The sequence below is a fragment of the Sinocyclocheilus anshuiensis genome, unplaced genomic scaffold, assembly GCF_001515605.1.
Source record: "Sinocyclocheilus anshuiensis isolate Anshui unplaced genomic scaffold, SAMN03320099.WGS_v1.1 scaffold322, whole genome shotgun sequence".
In the NCBI taxonomy this organism is placed as follows: Eukaryota; Metazoa; Chordata; class Actinopteri; order Cypriniformes; family Cyprinidae; genus Sinocyclocheilus; species Sinocyclocheilus anshuiensis.
In genome coordinates, this window is record NW_015542366.1 from 585,166 (window position 1) to 601,384 (window position 16,219).

General features: G+C 35.2%; 1 protein-coding gene across 1 annotated transcript in view; it reads left to right on the plus strand.

The window, feature by feature from the left end:
- The first annotated feature begins 14,247 nt into the window (after positions 1–14,247).
- Positions 14,248–16,219, plus strand: part of LOC107692195 (SPRY domain-containing protein 7) — a 4,365-nt gene continuing 2,393 nt past the window's right edge. The window contains exons 1-4 of the mRNA XM_016491158.1: positions 14,248–14,500; positions 14,905–15,021; positions 15,125–15,291; positions 15,673–15,775. Of these exons, the coding sequence (XP_016346644.1) occupies positions 14,395–14,500; positions 14,905–15,021; positions 15,125–15,291; positions 15,673–15,775 (493 nt within the window). The 5' untranslated portion in view covers positions 14,248–14,394. The remainder of the gene's footprint in view (positions 14,501–14,904; positions 15,022–15,124; positions 15,292–15,672; positions 15,776–16,219) is intronic.

Below are 16,219 nucleotides of genomic sequence, written 5' to 3' on the forward strand. Positions count from 1 at the left end.
TGATTTTTTTGTAATTTTTGTGACTCGACGCTGTCATAATGTAACTCTCTTTATTGAGACGTCACAATGTAATATGTTACAATTACACTGAATGGACAACTGTGGTGTTTATGTAACTTTAATAAAAATGGAAACGATTTACTTATGAGGTAGAGTCTTGTGCTGACGTTACTACTTGGATATTATAAAACGGTGAGTGTCGTTGTGTTCAGTTGGAATAATAGTGAAATGTAGTGTTTTTTTGTGCATCTAGAGCTGGGAGGGCAGAGGACGCGTTGTGTCTGCAGGAGAAGGAGAGAATCTTGCCTTTCAGCTTTTCTTGGAAATGTGAATTGGAGTTCAGCAGTATGGTTGCAAGCAGGGCAGTTTCACCGTGTTGTGCAAGTTGGTGGATTTACGCACGAGTTTAGCTTATATTATTCACAAAATAAAGAAAACCGTTTATTCTTTCCAGACCTTCAATAAATATCTGCATTTTTTAAAGTCAATTACTTGTTACGTTTATTATTAGTTTTCATTAGCACCACTTGCATTTTTTTTCCAGCTTCTCTGATGAGTGTTAGAGGCTGTGTTTCCATTTTTGAAACAATAAGTAACTTTTTGTGCGGTTTTTGTACTCAACTGGATGGAAAAGTAAGCCTTGAAGTACTGTGGGGGTGGAATTGAAAATGCAGGCCTGTTGAGAAAAAGCGTATGTCAGTTGCAGAATTGCTGAGGTGTGTGTTCCTCTCCTCACATTCAGTCTGTGTGTGTATTGGGTGTCTCATGGAGGGCGTGCTGCACCTGGAGCACGAATTAAATTAATTCAAATTAGCCAAAGTTATGCTCTGACTTTTTTTCCTGCATGGTTTATAATATTGGTAATTCTTGATCAGTGTTGGGCTCGTTACTCCAAAAATGTAATTTATTACTCGTTACTAGTTACTCCTTTCAAAAGTAATATTGTTAGGCCTGTAGCAATAATCAATATATCGACTTACCGTGCAATATATGTACATGACCTCAATCATTTTTGGTGACGCAATATATCGCTCCATTATATTTACTCAAAAATTAATGTCACCATGTTTTGTACATTCCACTTGCGCCTGTGTCTTTTGCAGCTTCTCGTACATAACGTGGTGTAGTCATGAGGTGCTATTTGTGCATTTTTCTTTTTTTCTACTTGTTACTTTACACTTTTTCTTAGAAAATGTTTATTTACTGTTTATTCGTTTTTTTTTTTAAGGTATCTAATATTTTGATATTTAATTCCCACAATCTAAATATTCTTAAAAATTAAAAGTTTGTTGTCATTTGGAAGTGTGTAGGCCTTCTTGCATTATTATGCGGTTACATTATGATTATATATTCAGTGGCATAAAATGGTCTTTAAAATGACAATAATATCGCTTATCGCAATTATTTCTGGGACAATATATCGCACAACAAAAAGATGTTATCGTGACAGGCCTAAATATTATTACTTTACTTATTACTATCTGGCAACAGTAATTACTTAGTTACACTACTAGTTACATTACTTTTCTTTCACGCCCCACATAAGTTGTAATTGTGTATCTTCCCCATAAAATTCTTCCAAAATGTCACTAACAGTATATTTCTGCCTCATCATTTGACCAAAATCTATATTGGGTTGCAGTCAGAAGTTTTTACAAACACTCAATGGTGATTGATAGTGACTTTTAAGTAAAAGTGTTATATTAATTGTATTGTATAGCTAATTGTAGCTATAATTACCCTAATATATGATTATATTTAATTTAGTATTTTATCAAAAGAAATCACATAAGTTCATAAGATTTTTAATTATAGTAATATAATTTATATCGGGATCAGAGGGAGGTGGGTGGGCAAGCCATGTAAAGCCAGAGTAAAGTAATGCCACAACTTACACATCTGTGTTCAGATCAGCTTTTCTCCTGACAAAATCAGTGTAATGGCAATATTTCCACCCCCTGAATGTAAGCGTTTCCATATTCCAAGCTTTCCTGATGCACTGGTGACTTCATGTGCAAGTCGTGAAAATTATGAAAATAAATCTAGAAATTATTAGATTGTTGGATTTCAAATCAGTAGGGGTTGAGGCATCAAAAGTAACTAAGTAACTAGCTGTTTTATGGATGGTAACTGTAATATTATTAGTAATTAGTTACACTACTAGTTACTGCAAAAAGTTATATTATTAAAGTAACTAGTTACTGCCCAACACTGTTCTTGATACAGTTATGGCATAGGAAAACAAGTCATCAGTAGGCCTGTCACGATAACAACTTTTTGTTGTGCGATATATTGCCCCAGAAATAATTGCGATAAGCGATATTATTGTCATTAAAGACTCATTTCTCTGTAAATTAAGGGTGCGCACTATTGCTAAAAAAAAAAACACAATCACTACTTATCAGTCAGATGTCCCTAGTCATCAGACTAACAAATTTAATCTAAAGTATACAAGAGATAATTGTTTTGAATATTTTTTTTTAAGTCACACAGACCTTTACAAAAAAAAGCCATTGGCATTACTGGTCCACAGCTTTCTTTCTGTAGCTGTTTAAACCAAATAACTATAGACACTTTTGTCAAAAGTGTAATTTTGTTTTTTCAACTTTAATGTAGTGTAAGTTGTCCACTCACTCTGTAACTATTTTTGAGGCCAAGTGAGACTTTAATCTGAGTCAGAGTTGATATTTCTTTGGTTATCGCTCTTCTTTGGTTATATTGTTGCCTTGAATGACTTTTGAATGGATTTTTCTTCACTCACTGCAATGTATTGCAGTTTACGTGAATTATTGGGAAAAATTAATAGTTCTGAAAAGTTTTAAAAAGAAACTTTGATCATTTAAGCAGTTATAAATTTTTATGAAGTTTTATTGCAAATTAATATATCAATGTTTTAATGTAGGCCTAGTCTTTTTACGTAGCAGTGTAAGAGCTTGCTCACCAATCACGAACATGTTTTTTTACCCCCCCCCCCTCCCGCCCAAAAAAAGTAGTGGGCACAAATCATGGGAATTCCTTATATCTGTTAGTATCTGTACATAATTATATAATTATGATTACTATGTCAAGACTTTATAATTATAGTATGATTTTACAGTGGATTTATTGTAAAACTGGTTAATAGTTACTTATTAAATTTGGCTACTTACATATTCAACACATTGTACACACACATTCACTCAAAACTTTAATTTATTAAAAATTAATTAAAAAAATTACAGTTGAACATATATTTCCTAATATAAAGTGACAGTAATATTTTAACAATGTAATACGGCTTCCATTCTGCTAGAAAAAGAATATCAGGAATCTATAAAACAGATATTGTCATGGTGACATGCCTCAGTTACTGCTTGTCCAGCCACAAAACAACAACTATTCAGTCTCTTCATTCACGTCCTATACAAAGAAATAAATAAGAGCAATTATTTATAAATAAAAACAAAAAAATGCAATAACTTGCACATTTTGCACAAATATTTCATTGTCACACTTGTAGCTTGTCGGTGTGAGGGTTAAAAATGCTTTTTCCCCTGCTGTGTGTGTGTGTGAGTGTATTTATAATTTCATGTCAGTGTGTAATTGTAGTCATGAGGTGATCCCTCAGTGCTCTATTGTGAACGAGGCTGGACATTATGACAATGACCCACTTAGACCACTTTAAATTGAGTTTGTCTTCAGGTTAGGACTAAAGTTTACAGTATTATACAGGGCTTGTGTTTCTTTGATATCAACCACTCAAGACGTTGGCTGATGTGTGTGAAAGTACGATGGATAATGACAAAAGCATGCCAATAAGGCCTAAATTAATGCACATTCTCAGCCAGCCACTCAGTTTGAAATATTAATGTATTTCGTTTTATTTTTACAAGCGGAACAGAGTTTAGAACAGTCCTATATTAGTTAATTTACAGACATTAGATAATAAGGTATTCAATAATTAGAGGTGACTAAAAAAAAGTAACATTCCACACATTTTTTTAGCACTTTTAAATCCTGATTTTAATTTTAATTTTGCATTAAAAAAAAAAAATTCCTTAAGGCCAAAATATTGTATTTGATAATATTATAAGTCATTTTATTAAGAGCAGGTTGTTACATTTGATCAACAATGTTATATTTTGTAAAACACTCATCTACCATTTCAAGGTCCAGCTGCATTATTTTCACCCATTTGTAACAAATTTGCTGCAAAGAAGAAATTCTCCAAATTTTGCTCTAACCTTTGATCTTAGTGAGCGTTAGCTTGTTCTCTCGTGTCTCTGTGACCATAACACTAGTTACAATCATGATAGTTCATTATGACTTGTACTATTTCATTATGATATGAATTGCAAATGTCTTTCCCACAGTTATAATACACACTTGTAACCTTGGCCCAAATCCAAATGGAAACCCTCATATATGTATTATTTGTAGTAGCTGTGTGTGTCACATACAGCAAATACCACTGATCCTGTTGGTCCTTGTGATATGCCCAGTGTTTAATGCATTTTTTTTGCCTTATCTTAATGGTTATGTAATATTGCATTTGAATCAGACCCCCATCCCACACCATATGAAAAACTCTGTAGGTGCAGGGCCTGTGACTTATCTTCATGATTTTTCTCTAATCATTATTTGTTCCTCTTAATTTGGATGCCTTGGAATATATATATATATATATATATATATATATATAAAAATGTGGAACAGCTTTGTCTACTGGCTTCCACTAAAGTGGTGGTAGTTTTTTTTTTTTTACCTTAGCTATAAGATTATGTCCTCTATGTCTTACACCCCGAATAGCATTTAGTATACTGTATGAGAAAAAAAAATTGTTGTTGTTGTTCTTGTGCTGCGCATGGATTGAGGCAACATCACAGGTTTTATTATCAGTGTAAATTCTGATTTTGTGGAGTTTCACATTGTGTTATAATTTGGTTTTTAAGTGCCATATTGACTTCAATGGGGTCACATTTTCATCTTTTTAGTAGCAGCTCCTGTAGATAATCTAACAGGCCTGCCCTGTACTGTTCTAGCTAATTTTTATGTCAACATCTCTTTGCTTCAAACATGCCTGTAAACATTGTATAGTGACTTTTTGAAGTAAATGTGATAGCAGAACTGGTCTCAAGGTTTCTGCTGTGTTTTCCCCCTCTTTGTGTTAGCTCATTTCAACGTGCCTCTTGCCACAAAGTTAAAGAAGGGCCTTTAGGATTCAAAGAAGTTGCTTGATTTAGTTTCAAGTAGTAGCTTGAAGGGAAAATAAGAGTCACTTGGCTGTGTTATAATCATGAAACCTGAATGTCAGTATCATTTGGGGCGGGGGCTTTTGATTTCATAACTTCACTTGCTAGTAAACCGATCGGTATGAAACATAATTTTCGGGCCTAACTCAAGCCTCAGTTGCGTGTGTGTGTGTGTGTGTGTGTGTGTGTTTGTTTGCCCAGCAAGATCAGAAGACTTTCAATTCTTGGTGGGTGTGTATCTGTGTGTGTTTTTTTGTAAATGATCATTTAGATGCGAAACACAGAAATGAAAATCTCGATGTGAGTGTCAATTACAAAGCTATCTGCTAAGAGGAACACAGCGCCAGTCGAGCTGTCTGATGCCAAACAGCAGAGCTCTTCATTGTAAGCTCTTCTTAGTACTACATGTGCTGCCAGGGCTGCCCCTATCTGACGTTACCAAGGCAAATGCACTTGTTATAGGAACTGGCGCTGTTGTCAAGGTATTAGGCCAGTGAACCCCCCCACACTCCTTCAAATTAAAGTGCTTGAAGTATTTTTGCAACGTTAGTTCATACAATATGAAACAACTTGTATATTGCATTTGTACTATGATGTTTCATGTACAAAGGCAATTTATAATAATCTGAAGCTTTACTGTACATCGAAGCATGCTTTGTAAAGAAATACAAATGAACCTTGCAAAAAAAAATGTAAAAAATACAGTGGTGCTAATTGAAAATCAGAAATGCGGTGCCTTTTAAGACCAAATAATAAAACAGTAACATCTTATAAATTGTGTATTGAAGAATACATTTTGGAATGAAATTATTTAGTTCCTGAATATAGCATCCCCTTTTTGATATTTACAATGTTAATATTATATTTTGCTTGTAGCTCCAAGTTTCCGGTTCTTTGTTTTGAAATATATTAACAAATAATTTTAATTTACACAATTTATACTTATGAAATATTGTATTTTCTAGTATTTCAAGTATAGATGTATTCAGGAGTACACTGATCGTGCACAAAGATTAACAATTTTTGTCAGTAGTGTGTAGAGTGGGATTAAAAATGTCCGATTTGTTTTTTTTTAGTTCCAGGATTGTTTTATTGTCCCATTGGGCAGATCTTGTGTGTATAAATGTGCTTTCACACACACTTGTGTGCTCTCGTGCCCCCTTTGCTTGTTACTCTTGTAAAAGCAAGTGAAATTATGGGAGCAGCTTCCCCTTTCTGTGGTAGGAAGTGAATGTTTCTCTGCTAACTTCTGGCATACGAAGTTACAGGGAACAACACATCTAGCTGCAGTCTCATAAAAATGCACTAATCAGACTTACCCCTGCATATCACCAGAGTGTGTCAGTTTGGTTAGCAAATAAACTATTGTTAATTCACACACAACTATTGTTTATTCTTCGAGTGTGCTTTTTTTTTTTTTTTTAATTTATGTACACATGTACACTGTAGTGTAACATTCAATGTATATTACTTGAATGTATAAAAATAACTAAATAAATTTTGATGGGCTTTTATGTTGTTGAATTCATTGTCCCTTCTAGGTTTTATTACCCTGTACTATTCGGTGACTGTGAGTCAGTAAATACTGAGACAATACATTTCATGAAAACCATCACTTTTTATGCCTTTATGAATTTGCTATTTGCATAGTAGTCAATAAGAAGTCACAATTTTAAAAATTAATGGTTTTAAAATTATTTGTTGGTGTAAAATCATATTTAGTTTGATGTTGCTTGGTAATTAGGCTGAAATGATGACTCATCATTTTTTTTTTTAACATTGCTAACCCATAAAAGTTAGTTTATTTCAAGTGTGCCCTTAAAGTTAAGTATTAATACTACTGCTTAGAATTATATTTATATTGTGGGCATTATTAAAACTTACTTTGTGTTGTTTGTCCTTTGGTTTGATTTTATTGTCCTTTGTAAGTGTGTTGTTGCTTTTACTACTTAATATAATACTTTTTTAACTTTGAATTTAATTAAACAAATTTTTTATTATTATAACACATTTTGACATTTTTAGAAAACACCACTGCGTAGGTTTGGTACTGTTGTGGTGTTTGTTGGGGATGGGTTTCCTTTCTTACACACACACACACACACACACACACACACAGTCACAAACCATGACACATAAGGATTTATCTCCGAGAAGATTATGCAGCATTCATTTAAATATTTCACATAATATATAAGTGCAAGAAAATTACACGTCCAATAATAAAAAAAAAAACCACTGCATGCTATGTGGATGGTATACTTTTGTATATATATATTTTTTTACCTGTAATTATGTTAAGGAACATAAAAGCCAGAATTTGTGCTTCATAAATATCCCTTTAATTTTGTCTTCTCCAGGAAAGAAATATAGAGCACACGGCATGACACAAATAACTGTAGGTACACCACTGGTTGAACCATTTTAACCATATTGGTTATAAGAAGCATGGTTTAGTTGAATTATTTTTTGAAATGCATAAAAATACCAGAAAGTATAAAGAAAAACAAAACAAATTTTTCTATATTCTCATGAAGTGCCTAACAAAGTGAAAACAACAAGAAAGTGAAAGACATACAGACAGAACAAACAACATAAGTAAATATTATAATGTGGGAGGTTACAGGCTTTTGTCAGGGAACACCTTTTTTTTCCCAGAAGTCCATGGGGCTCTTTTCATAACCTGTAATTTTACCCTTATAGACAGCAGATGCTTCACTGTCCTCTTGCTTGTTACACCAAAAGTTTATTGTCAGTATTGGATCACCTGGTACAAAAGCACATGCGCGTTTACTGAATGCAACAGAAACCTGGGGGTTTACATCAGAAATAGAACATGATAAATATTGAAAGTTAGTCATGCGTGAAATTGTTGTATTATTATTAGCCTGGTTATTTTGCACCTATCATGTAAATTATTTCTTACACTCCTGCTTAACAGTCATTTCAAAGATAGATTTAGAGAAAACTGTATGAAACCTTGTTGTTTAGCTTACTCATATGGTTCTGTAAAAATGCATGTCTTGACTGATTTGAATTACCTCAATGAATCTACTTGCAAATCTTATATTGAATATGAAAATAATTGTAGGAAAATACAATTCAGTTAGACAACTTTCATAAATACACTCAGAATACACTCAGTTCATATGTTTTAACAGTTGCTGGTTTTCTGAAGTTTTCTGCTTTTGTCAAATCCCTCTAAATAAAGGTTTGGATACAGTTAACTTTTTACTCATGGTGCACACTTACCTGGTAATAGTGATTTTCATCAGTGAGAGACAGGCAGGTCTTGTAAGCACGGTGTGAATATCATGTTTTTCTCAGAACAGGTACCAAATTACCACAAATGACCAGAGAGTTAAGAGTATGCAAATAGATTTTGAGCACTGTGTACTTCTCCAGAAAAATCCACCCGTCACTAGAATAGAAATGTGCTGTTAAAAATATAAGTTAAAAAAAGAGTTAAGGTCATATAATGAGTGTAAGGTGCAGAAATGTAACATTCTGAAAATAAACATTGTATATCTTTAAAAACAGAGATGCTCACTTAATTTTTGCATGTGTGAACTGCTTTTCAAGATGTAACAGACTTTAAAAATTGAAAACAATGCACTTGACCTTGAAATTGGACATTGGCAGCTGCCAATTTTTGGTGGTTGCCATTTAAAACAAAAACAAAAGAATTATCTTTACTTGACTCCTAAAATGTTTAAAAAAAAATGCATTTGTACTTTTTTCATACATGATTATATCAGGTATCTATGTCCTGCTGCATTTCCACAGCAAAACCGAAAGTGAGAAATAAGTCCACAAGCCTCAGGAAGTCTCACGTTTTAATCAAAACTGCTGCTTGGTATTTTATCTCTGTTTTTGATTGTAGATTCTAACGCCCTCAAGTTTATTTTTTTGTCCTCGATGTCATTTTGACAAAATGTCATTAGAGCGTTTAGACACATTGACGCGTATAACTCATTGTCTTGTTACTGATCTTGTGTTTTCAGGTTGCGAAACGAGGAGCGTGTATGTGCGGCTGTGTGGGCGCGCGCCTCGCGTGAGTGCGTGTGCGGGGCCTGTCGGTACTGTAGCAGCACAGAATGGTTTGTGAGTTATAACGGGGGTACAGGCCGTACTGTGCTGCGGCAAGAACGACAGGACAGACCTTCAGATTCAAACGGGTGAAAAGACAGAAGAGAAAGGTCTAGTAGGCGAAAACAACAGCAGCAGCAGCAAGACTACATGTGCCGGCGAGTCTCCTGAACTTGGCCGTGTGACACTGGCTGCCTGGCTGTAGCAGCACGTAAATATTGGAGTCAAAGCACTAGCGAATCCTCCAGTATTGACCGTGCTGCTGGAGTTAGGCGGGCCGTTTACTGTCTGCGGGGGCCTCTGTGCTTCGGGATCCCTCATCAGGAAAGCACAAGAAGATTAACGACTGCCTAATAACATACTGTCCAAATGCCGGTGTTTTGAACGCTTTTATTCTGAGAACCGATGACATGAAATGTGATAAAACCTCAAATAAGCTGTATAAGTGTTTATGTAATTTAAGTTTAAATTAAATTAAACAATTTATGTACATGGAAAAATGCAATAAAGGAAAATAAAATTAAAAAAACATTAAAATCAGTGATTGCATCAAATTAATGGTAGAGCCACGTTGTGCGCGAACTCTGCAGTTGCTGTCAAATACATAAATATACCACATTCATTTCTCGCACCAAATTCTAATAAAAATGTCTAGACTATAATGAGCAGTTGCTGTGTACTATTACAGATAAAGTACATCGTAGAAAAAAGTTCTAAAATGTGTCGTATTACAGTGTTAAGCATCATCATATCAGTGATGTACCTTCCATCTTTATTTACGCATTTTGAATTACGCAGCATCGCCATCTTCTGGGAAACTTTAAATGGTTTGTGCTGTGTACTATTACAGATAAAGCACATCGTAGAAAAAAGTTCTAAAATGTGTCGTATTACAGTGTTAAGCATCATCGTATCAGTGATGTACCTTCCATCTTTATTTACGCATTTTGAATTACGCAGCATCGCCATCTTCTGGGAAACTTTAAATGGTTTGAAGTCTTCAGATCGCCCCAGTTTCTTTTAGGTTAAGATTAAGGGGAAGGGGTGCTGACAGAATCTCTTCTAGATCGGCCCCTTTTTGGTACTTTTCACTGTTTGTTTTGATTCTCGCGTTTCTTTCCCTCGGTAAGGGTCGTTAATATCAAGTAGCCTATATTTACACTCTGCTGAAACGCTCGGGATACTAATGAAACCATCCTTCAAACCGTGTCCACCCTCAGGCCAAGACTAAGAAAAGTTTGCGTTCATCTGGATCAATTGTTCAAAAATCTGCCAAATGAGCAAATGAAAATGCGAATCTATGTAAAACTTTTAAGGGCACTTCTACTCGAAACACTAAGTTGGCCTTGTTGCCTCAAGGGATACGAATGACCAAAAATCACAGAGACAAACCTACATTTTAGCTCAAATTTAATTGATTTGATTCTGAAGTGACTACTAAGTCCAGTATCTAGCCACCCCGAGATTCGCTTGTTTGAATGTACCTGAACCTGAAGTTAAATGACAGAACTCAAGTATGGACATACATGGGTCGTTCAGTACAAGCAGATTTTCTTGCCTTAATAATTAAAAAAATAATTTATTAAAAGCAACCCTGATTATCTTGGAATTACGAAGCGCAGCTCCGGGACTCACATTTCTGATGGCAGTTGTTGCTCCCCCCAAAAAAAGTAAAAAAGGAACATGAGAGTAAATGTGGTTGAACTCAGCCTCAGAATAACAACAAATAAATAAATAAATACGTGCAACTGGCCATCAACTAATTTAAGTTGAGCATTCACTCGATATCCGCTTGACACTTTCATAGTGAATATCTGTCCGTAGAAAGTTTGAACAGACCTCATAGTGTTAGTATTTATGTACTCGGACTACACGTACCATTAATTACTAAAACTGCTCTAAAAAAAAAAAAGCTGCACTGATTGTCCTTAATGATTATCGATTGTATTAAAGACGCATAAAAAAGAAAAAATAAATAAAAACGTTTTAGATTCTCAGTGGTAGGATGCCATGCAACTGATTTCGTAAAAAAAATCACCGGAGGTGTCCTTCTGTACAAGAGGAAAAGTTATTGGTGTGGAGCTATGCACTATGACTCTTACTGGTCTAGGTAGAACATGCATACAACGTAAATCTATCAAATCGTTTTATTTTGTGTCATTTTGATTGGTCACTTACGATTATGTGATTTTTTTTTAATATCGAGAAACTGGTTTAAAAAAGGTTTGGTACCACTGGTATTCTTGGATTTGTTGTCTTCTACAGAATCTGAATTTAAATGGAATCGTTATAATAATAAACTAAAGCCGAAACTAGGTGCCCTAACTTGACAGATAATGAGTCCTTTGATATCATATCCACCTCTATTGTACATCGTATTACGTAATAAAAAGCAGGTACGTGTGAAATCAATGATACAGTCGAATGACATGCATGACGGACATAATTAGCGAACCGATAAATAATGAGAAAATAAAGCAGAAACCACGTCACTTTCTTTTGCTCTTACGTCACTCCCTTCTCCTGTCACTGAGGTTATTCCTTCCCTAGGCTGAGCTACAGCTTAAATACTGTACTTATGAATTCGCACTGAACACTTTCTGAAGCGGAAATTCATAGTGAACCCAAAAGGGCTGCGTAACTCGTTTTTTCGTACTGAATAAGCTATTCTTGGCAGGTAAGGCGAGATCATAGCCGGTAATTTCCACAGAAACATCATTTGGAGAGTCAGAGCTGAGCAACGCGCAGGTTTATGGTGAATTCTGATTGGGCAGTTCTGAATAACGGTTTTGTTATCATTCAAAAGGCTAGAGGCGAGCAGATAAGTGGGCTCATGTTCATTTCATCGCAGTTTCTAAATTAGTTTATACAGCAAACAGACATCGCTATATAACATCACCTCATTTGTCATCACCTGCATCTCAAACTCACAACATCGAATCCGGTAAACTTAGTGCAAGTCTGTACCCTGTACAAAAAGTAGTACATCAAAACGTTCTCTCGCCATTACAAGACAGCGTCTACTTACGCAATTTTGTTAAACTAGCTTAAGCTAAATCAGTATATATATATATATATATATATATATTAAAAAAAGGTAGCACAAGCACACTTTTCAAGCAAAATATTTCATATTAAACAGGTTTGTTCATTTTTAAATAATAAACCAATACACAGAATGATCAAATGTATGTAAGTGTAAAAAGTTGTAAATTAAACAGATTATTGGAGTACATAGGTAGACAGGAAGAACATGATGAAACACTGTGCCTACTTTACCTTCTTTTGGTCCATTTACCTCGACATTTGCTTACTAGTCGCCCCAAAGGACAAGAAGGTGATGTCAGTCAAAATAAATATTTTTTACAATAACGCAATAATCATGAAAAGTAGGGATGTTGGGTCAAACAGTTCCTCCGCATAACTGCGAACACATCACGCGCTCTTTTATTGGATAGAAACCGCGCGCGCCAGTTACCAGGGCACTCAGAAAACGCAATCATGGCGCTTGTTGCTGTGCAGATTTCAACACTAGCGAACTTCAAAAACAACAAACGTTAATATCGAAGTTACGTGTTACAAGTAACAAACAAACGTCTTTCAAAACGTTTATTTTAAATTGTCTTTGATAAGAGAGCGAGAATACATATAAACATAAGTAAAGATATATTTTCGTTTTTGAAAGAAGTTGGTCAGATATAGATCCCCCCTTACTTTGAGCGGTGAGGTTGTTGCTATGCAAACCTTCACAGCTGTGACTTGAGGTTAAAAGCTTTTAAGGTCACATCGATCCTGAGCCCTCAGATTTGCACTCTCTGTCTCGCACATTCTGCACGATCGCACACATATCCAAACTTGTACACCTAATGCCATAAAGTCACATTTTAAATTGATTTTAATTATTGTGTAAAAAATAAAATAATGAAAATTCTGTCACCATTTACTCACCCTCCACTTGTTCCAAACCTGTATGAGTTTCTTTCTTCTGCTGAACACAAAATAAGACATTTTGAAGAATGCTGGTATTGACTTCCAGGGTTTTTCTCCATACTATGAAAATCAGTGGCTACCGTCTTCTGTTTGTTTAAACACGTTTTTCAAAATATCTTCTTTTGAGTTCAACAGCTGTAAGAAATTCATACAGGATTGGAACAACTTGAGGGTGAGTAAATCATGACAGAATTTTCAATTTGGGTGAACTTTAAAGGGATAATTCGTCCTAAATTATAATGCTGTCATCATTTACTCACTCTAATTCCAAACCCTTATGACCTTCTTACACGTAACACGACAGTAAATCAAGTCTTGGTTACCATTCACTTTGATAGTATGAGAAAGATGCAATGAAAGTGAATGCTTGACATTCTGCATGAAATCACGATTTGTGTTCCACGGAAGAAAGTAAGTCATAGGGGTTTGTCACAACATGAGGGTGAGTAACTGACGACAGGATTTTCATTTTTGGCCTTCATAGCAGTCCGTCGGTTGCTCACTAGAGGTCACCGTTGAGCTATCCTGGAAATACTTTTTTTTTTTTTTTTTTTAAGTGAAAGAAAAAAACTTTTCACGCCAAAATAGCTTTTAAAAATATGTGGCAGTAGAGGTGGGACAAAGGAAATAAAGGACAGCATCAGCACAGAGCATGTGCTGATCAATTGCATGGAGTATGAAAGACAAAGACTACAATTAAAGGACGATTTAATATCTGTTGGCATACACTCTTTAACTTTGCAGAATGTACTAAACAGTTCTTATCAAGGTTATAAAGCTCTTTTTTTTTGTTTGAAAGCAATAGTTATATAACCGATTATAGGAAGATAGTTTTTTTCTCTCTCCTGATATCAATGTCTCACACGCCATCAGTAGGTGGCGGACTATGCAGCTAACGCTGGTTTGCCAACCGCCATTAAACGTTGAAGAAGAAGAACATTCACATCATATCCTGTTAGCGTGTAGGGAGAATTAAAAAAATGACCTCCCATGATTTGTAGCACAAATAACCTCGTGTAACAACTAAATAGAACTAAACCACAATATTTAACTGTAAGGGTATAATTGTGAAAGAAATACTATTATGGCGGCTTTGGTTTCATGCTGTTTTGGCTGTTGTGGAGACAATAACAGGGACCACGTAACACTGAAGGAAATGCCCACGGTTCAGCTGGACACTCATCATATGGGTAAGTTGCGATCTGACATTTCAGCCATATTATATTCATGGAAAAGATCTGACAGTTTGATAAACTAGGCTGTCCTTCTTCAAAAAAAATAAATAAAAATAAGTGCCTTTTTCGCCATACAATGAAGTGTTATGATAATTTTAGTGCTGCCAGACTTGACATAACAGTTTATTTACAGTTCTTTGCGTTTGACATTTGTAATGACATGTATATAATTCAATGGGACGAGGCAAGGGGACTTAATAAACAATAGTTAAATGACACAAAATGTATAGCATGTATGAATAAGTGCACAATTTCAGAACGTCATGAAGCAGAAACAAATGGTAGTAAACTATTTTGGTCTCTGTTGTGCTCTTAATTAAGTATGTGAAAACTGGATTTTTTCCCCCGTGATATTTCAGGTACTGATGTTGTCATTGTAAAGAGTGGAAGACGCATATGTGGAACTGGTGGTTGCATTGCAAACGCCCCTCTCCATCAAAACAAGAGCTACTTTGAATTCAAGATTCAGTCCACAGGTAAGACATGATGTGTGCAAGCATTTACATGTAAGTTTGACAAATTACTCAATACTTTGATTTAGTCATTAGGTGTGACTGCTGTGAACTTCGGCTCTTGCAGGTGTCTGGGGAGTAGGAGTGGCAACGCGGAAAGGAAATCTGAACCAGATCCCTATGGGTAGAGACCCGCACAGCCTTGTGCTCCGGCAAGATGGCACCGTGTTCCACAACAATGAAGAAAAGAACAGATTACCTGCAAACAGCTTACCGCAGGAAGGAGACATTGTGGTGAGTCTTAGCGGCATTAAATAAATATGGGATTTGTTGGTAAACAAGTCTATTTATGTGTGCTTGGTAAAGGGAGAAGCATTTCATTTTGGACTGTGCTTCCATTTGGGTTTTACTGCTTATAATATCAACAAGGGATATTAACTGTGTTGTTACAGACTCATTAAATACTGGAGTTTTGTTGTGAACTTCATTTTGGTATACCACCACCTGACTAATTTCATACTGAGTTTACTGGGTTATCTGCAAACTGGAAACCTGTTAGCACTAATATGTATGCTGACAGGAGCTGTGATGGTTTTCATGAAAGCAGTGATTCATTTTCAGTGTAATAGCTTCATGTATATAATTTTTTGGCTTCGCCCATTTTTGTGTGTGTAGGGTGTTACGTATGACCATGTGGAGCTGAATTTGTACCTAAATGGGAAGAATATGATCTGTCCAGCATCAGGCATTAGAGGAACTGTTTATCCTGTAGTTTATGGTAAGAATTTTTCAGTATTATTTTCTTTTTTTAATGACTATAACTAACCACTAACATCTTCTTTGGTTGCCAGTGCAGTTGAGACAGGAATTGCTCTGTTACGTAATAACACAATTACAAAATTGCCTTTATTTTTATTCTCTGTTAACCTGTAGTTAGTGTTGAACTGCATAGAGATGACCAGTCTTTTAATGTTCTTTGATTCCAGTATTGCATAATGTTTACAGTGGGTATAGAAAAGAATCCACCCCCCCCCTTAAAATTATCACATTTTGTTGCTTTGCAGCCTGAAATGAAGATGGACACAGTTTTTGTTTTATCCAGCTGTATTTACTCAGTGCAACTTATAACATCCAAGTGAAAGATATAACACCAACATGTCAGAAAAAAATAAAAAAACAGAATCACAGAGTTGGAAAAAGGATCCCCCCCCCCCCCCTAAAA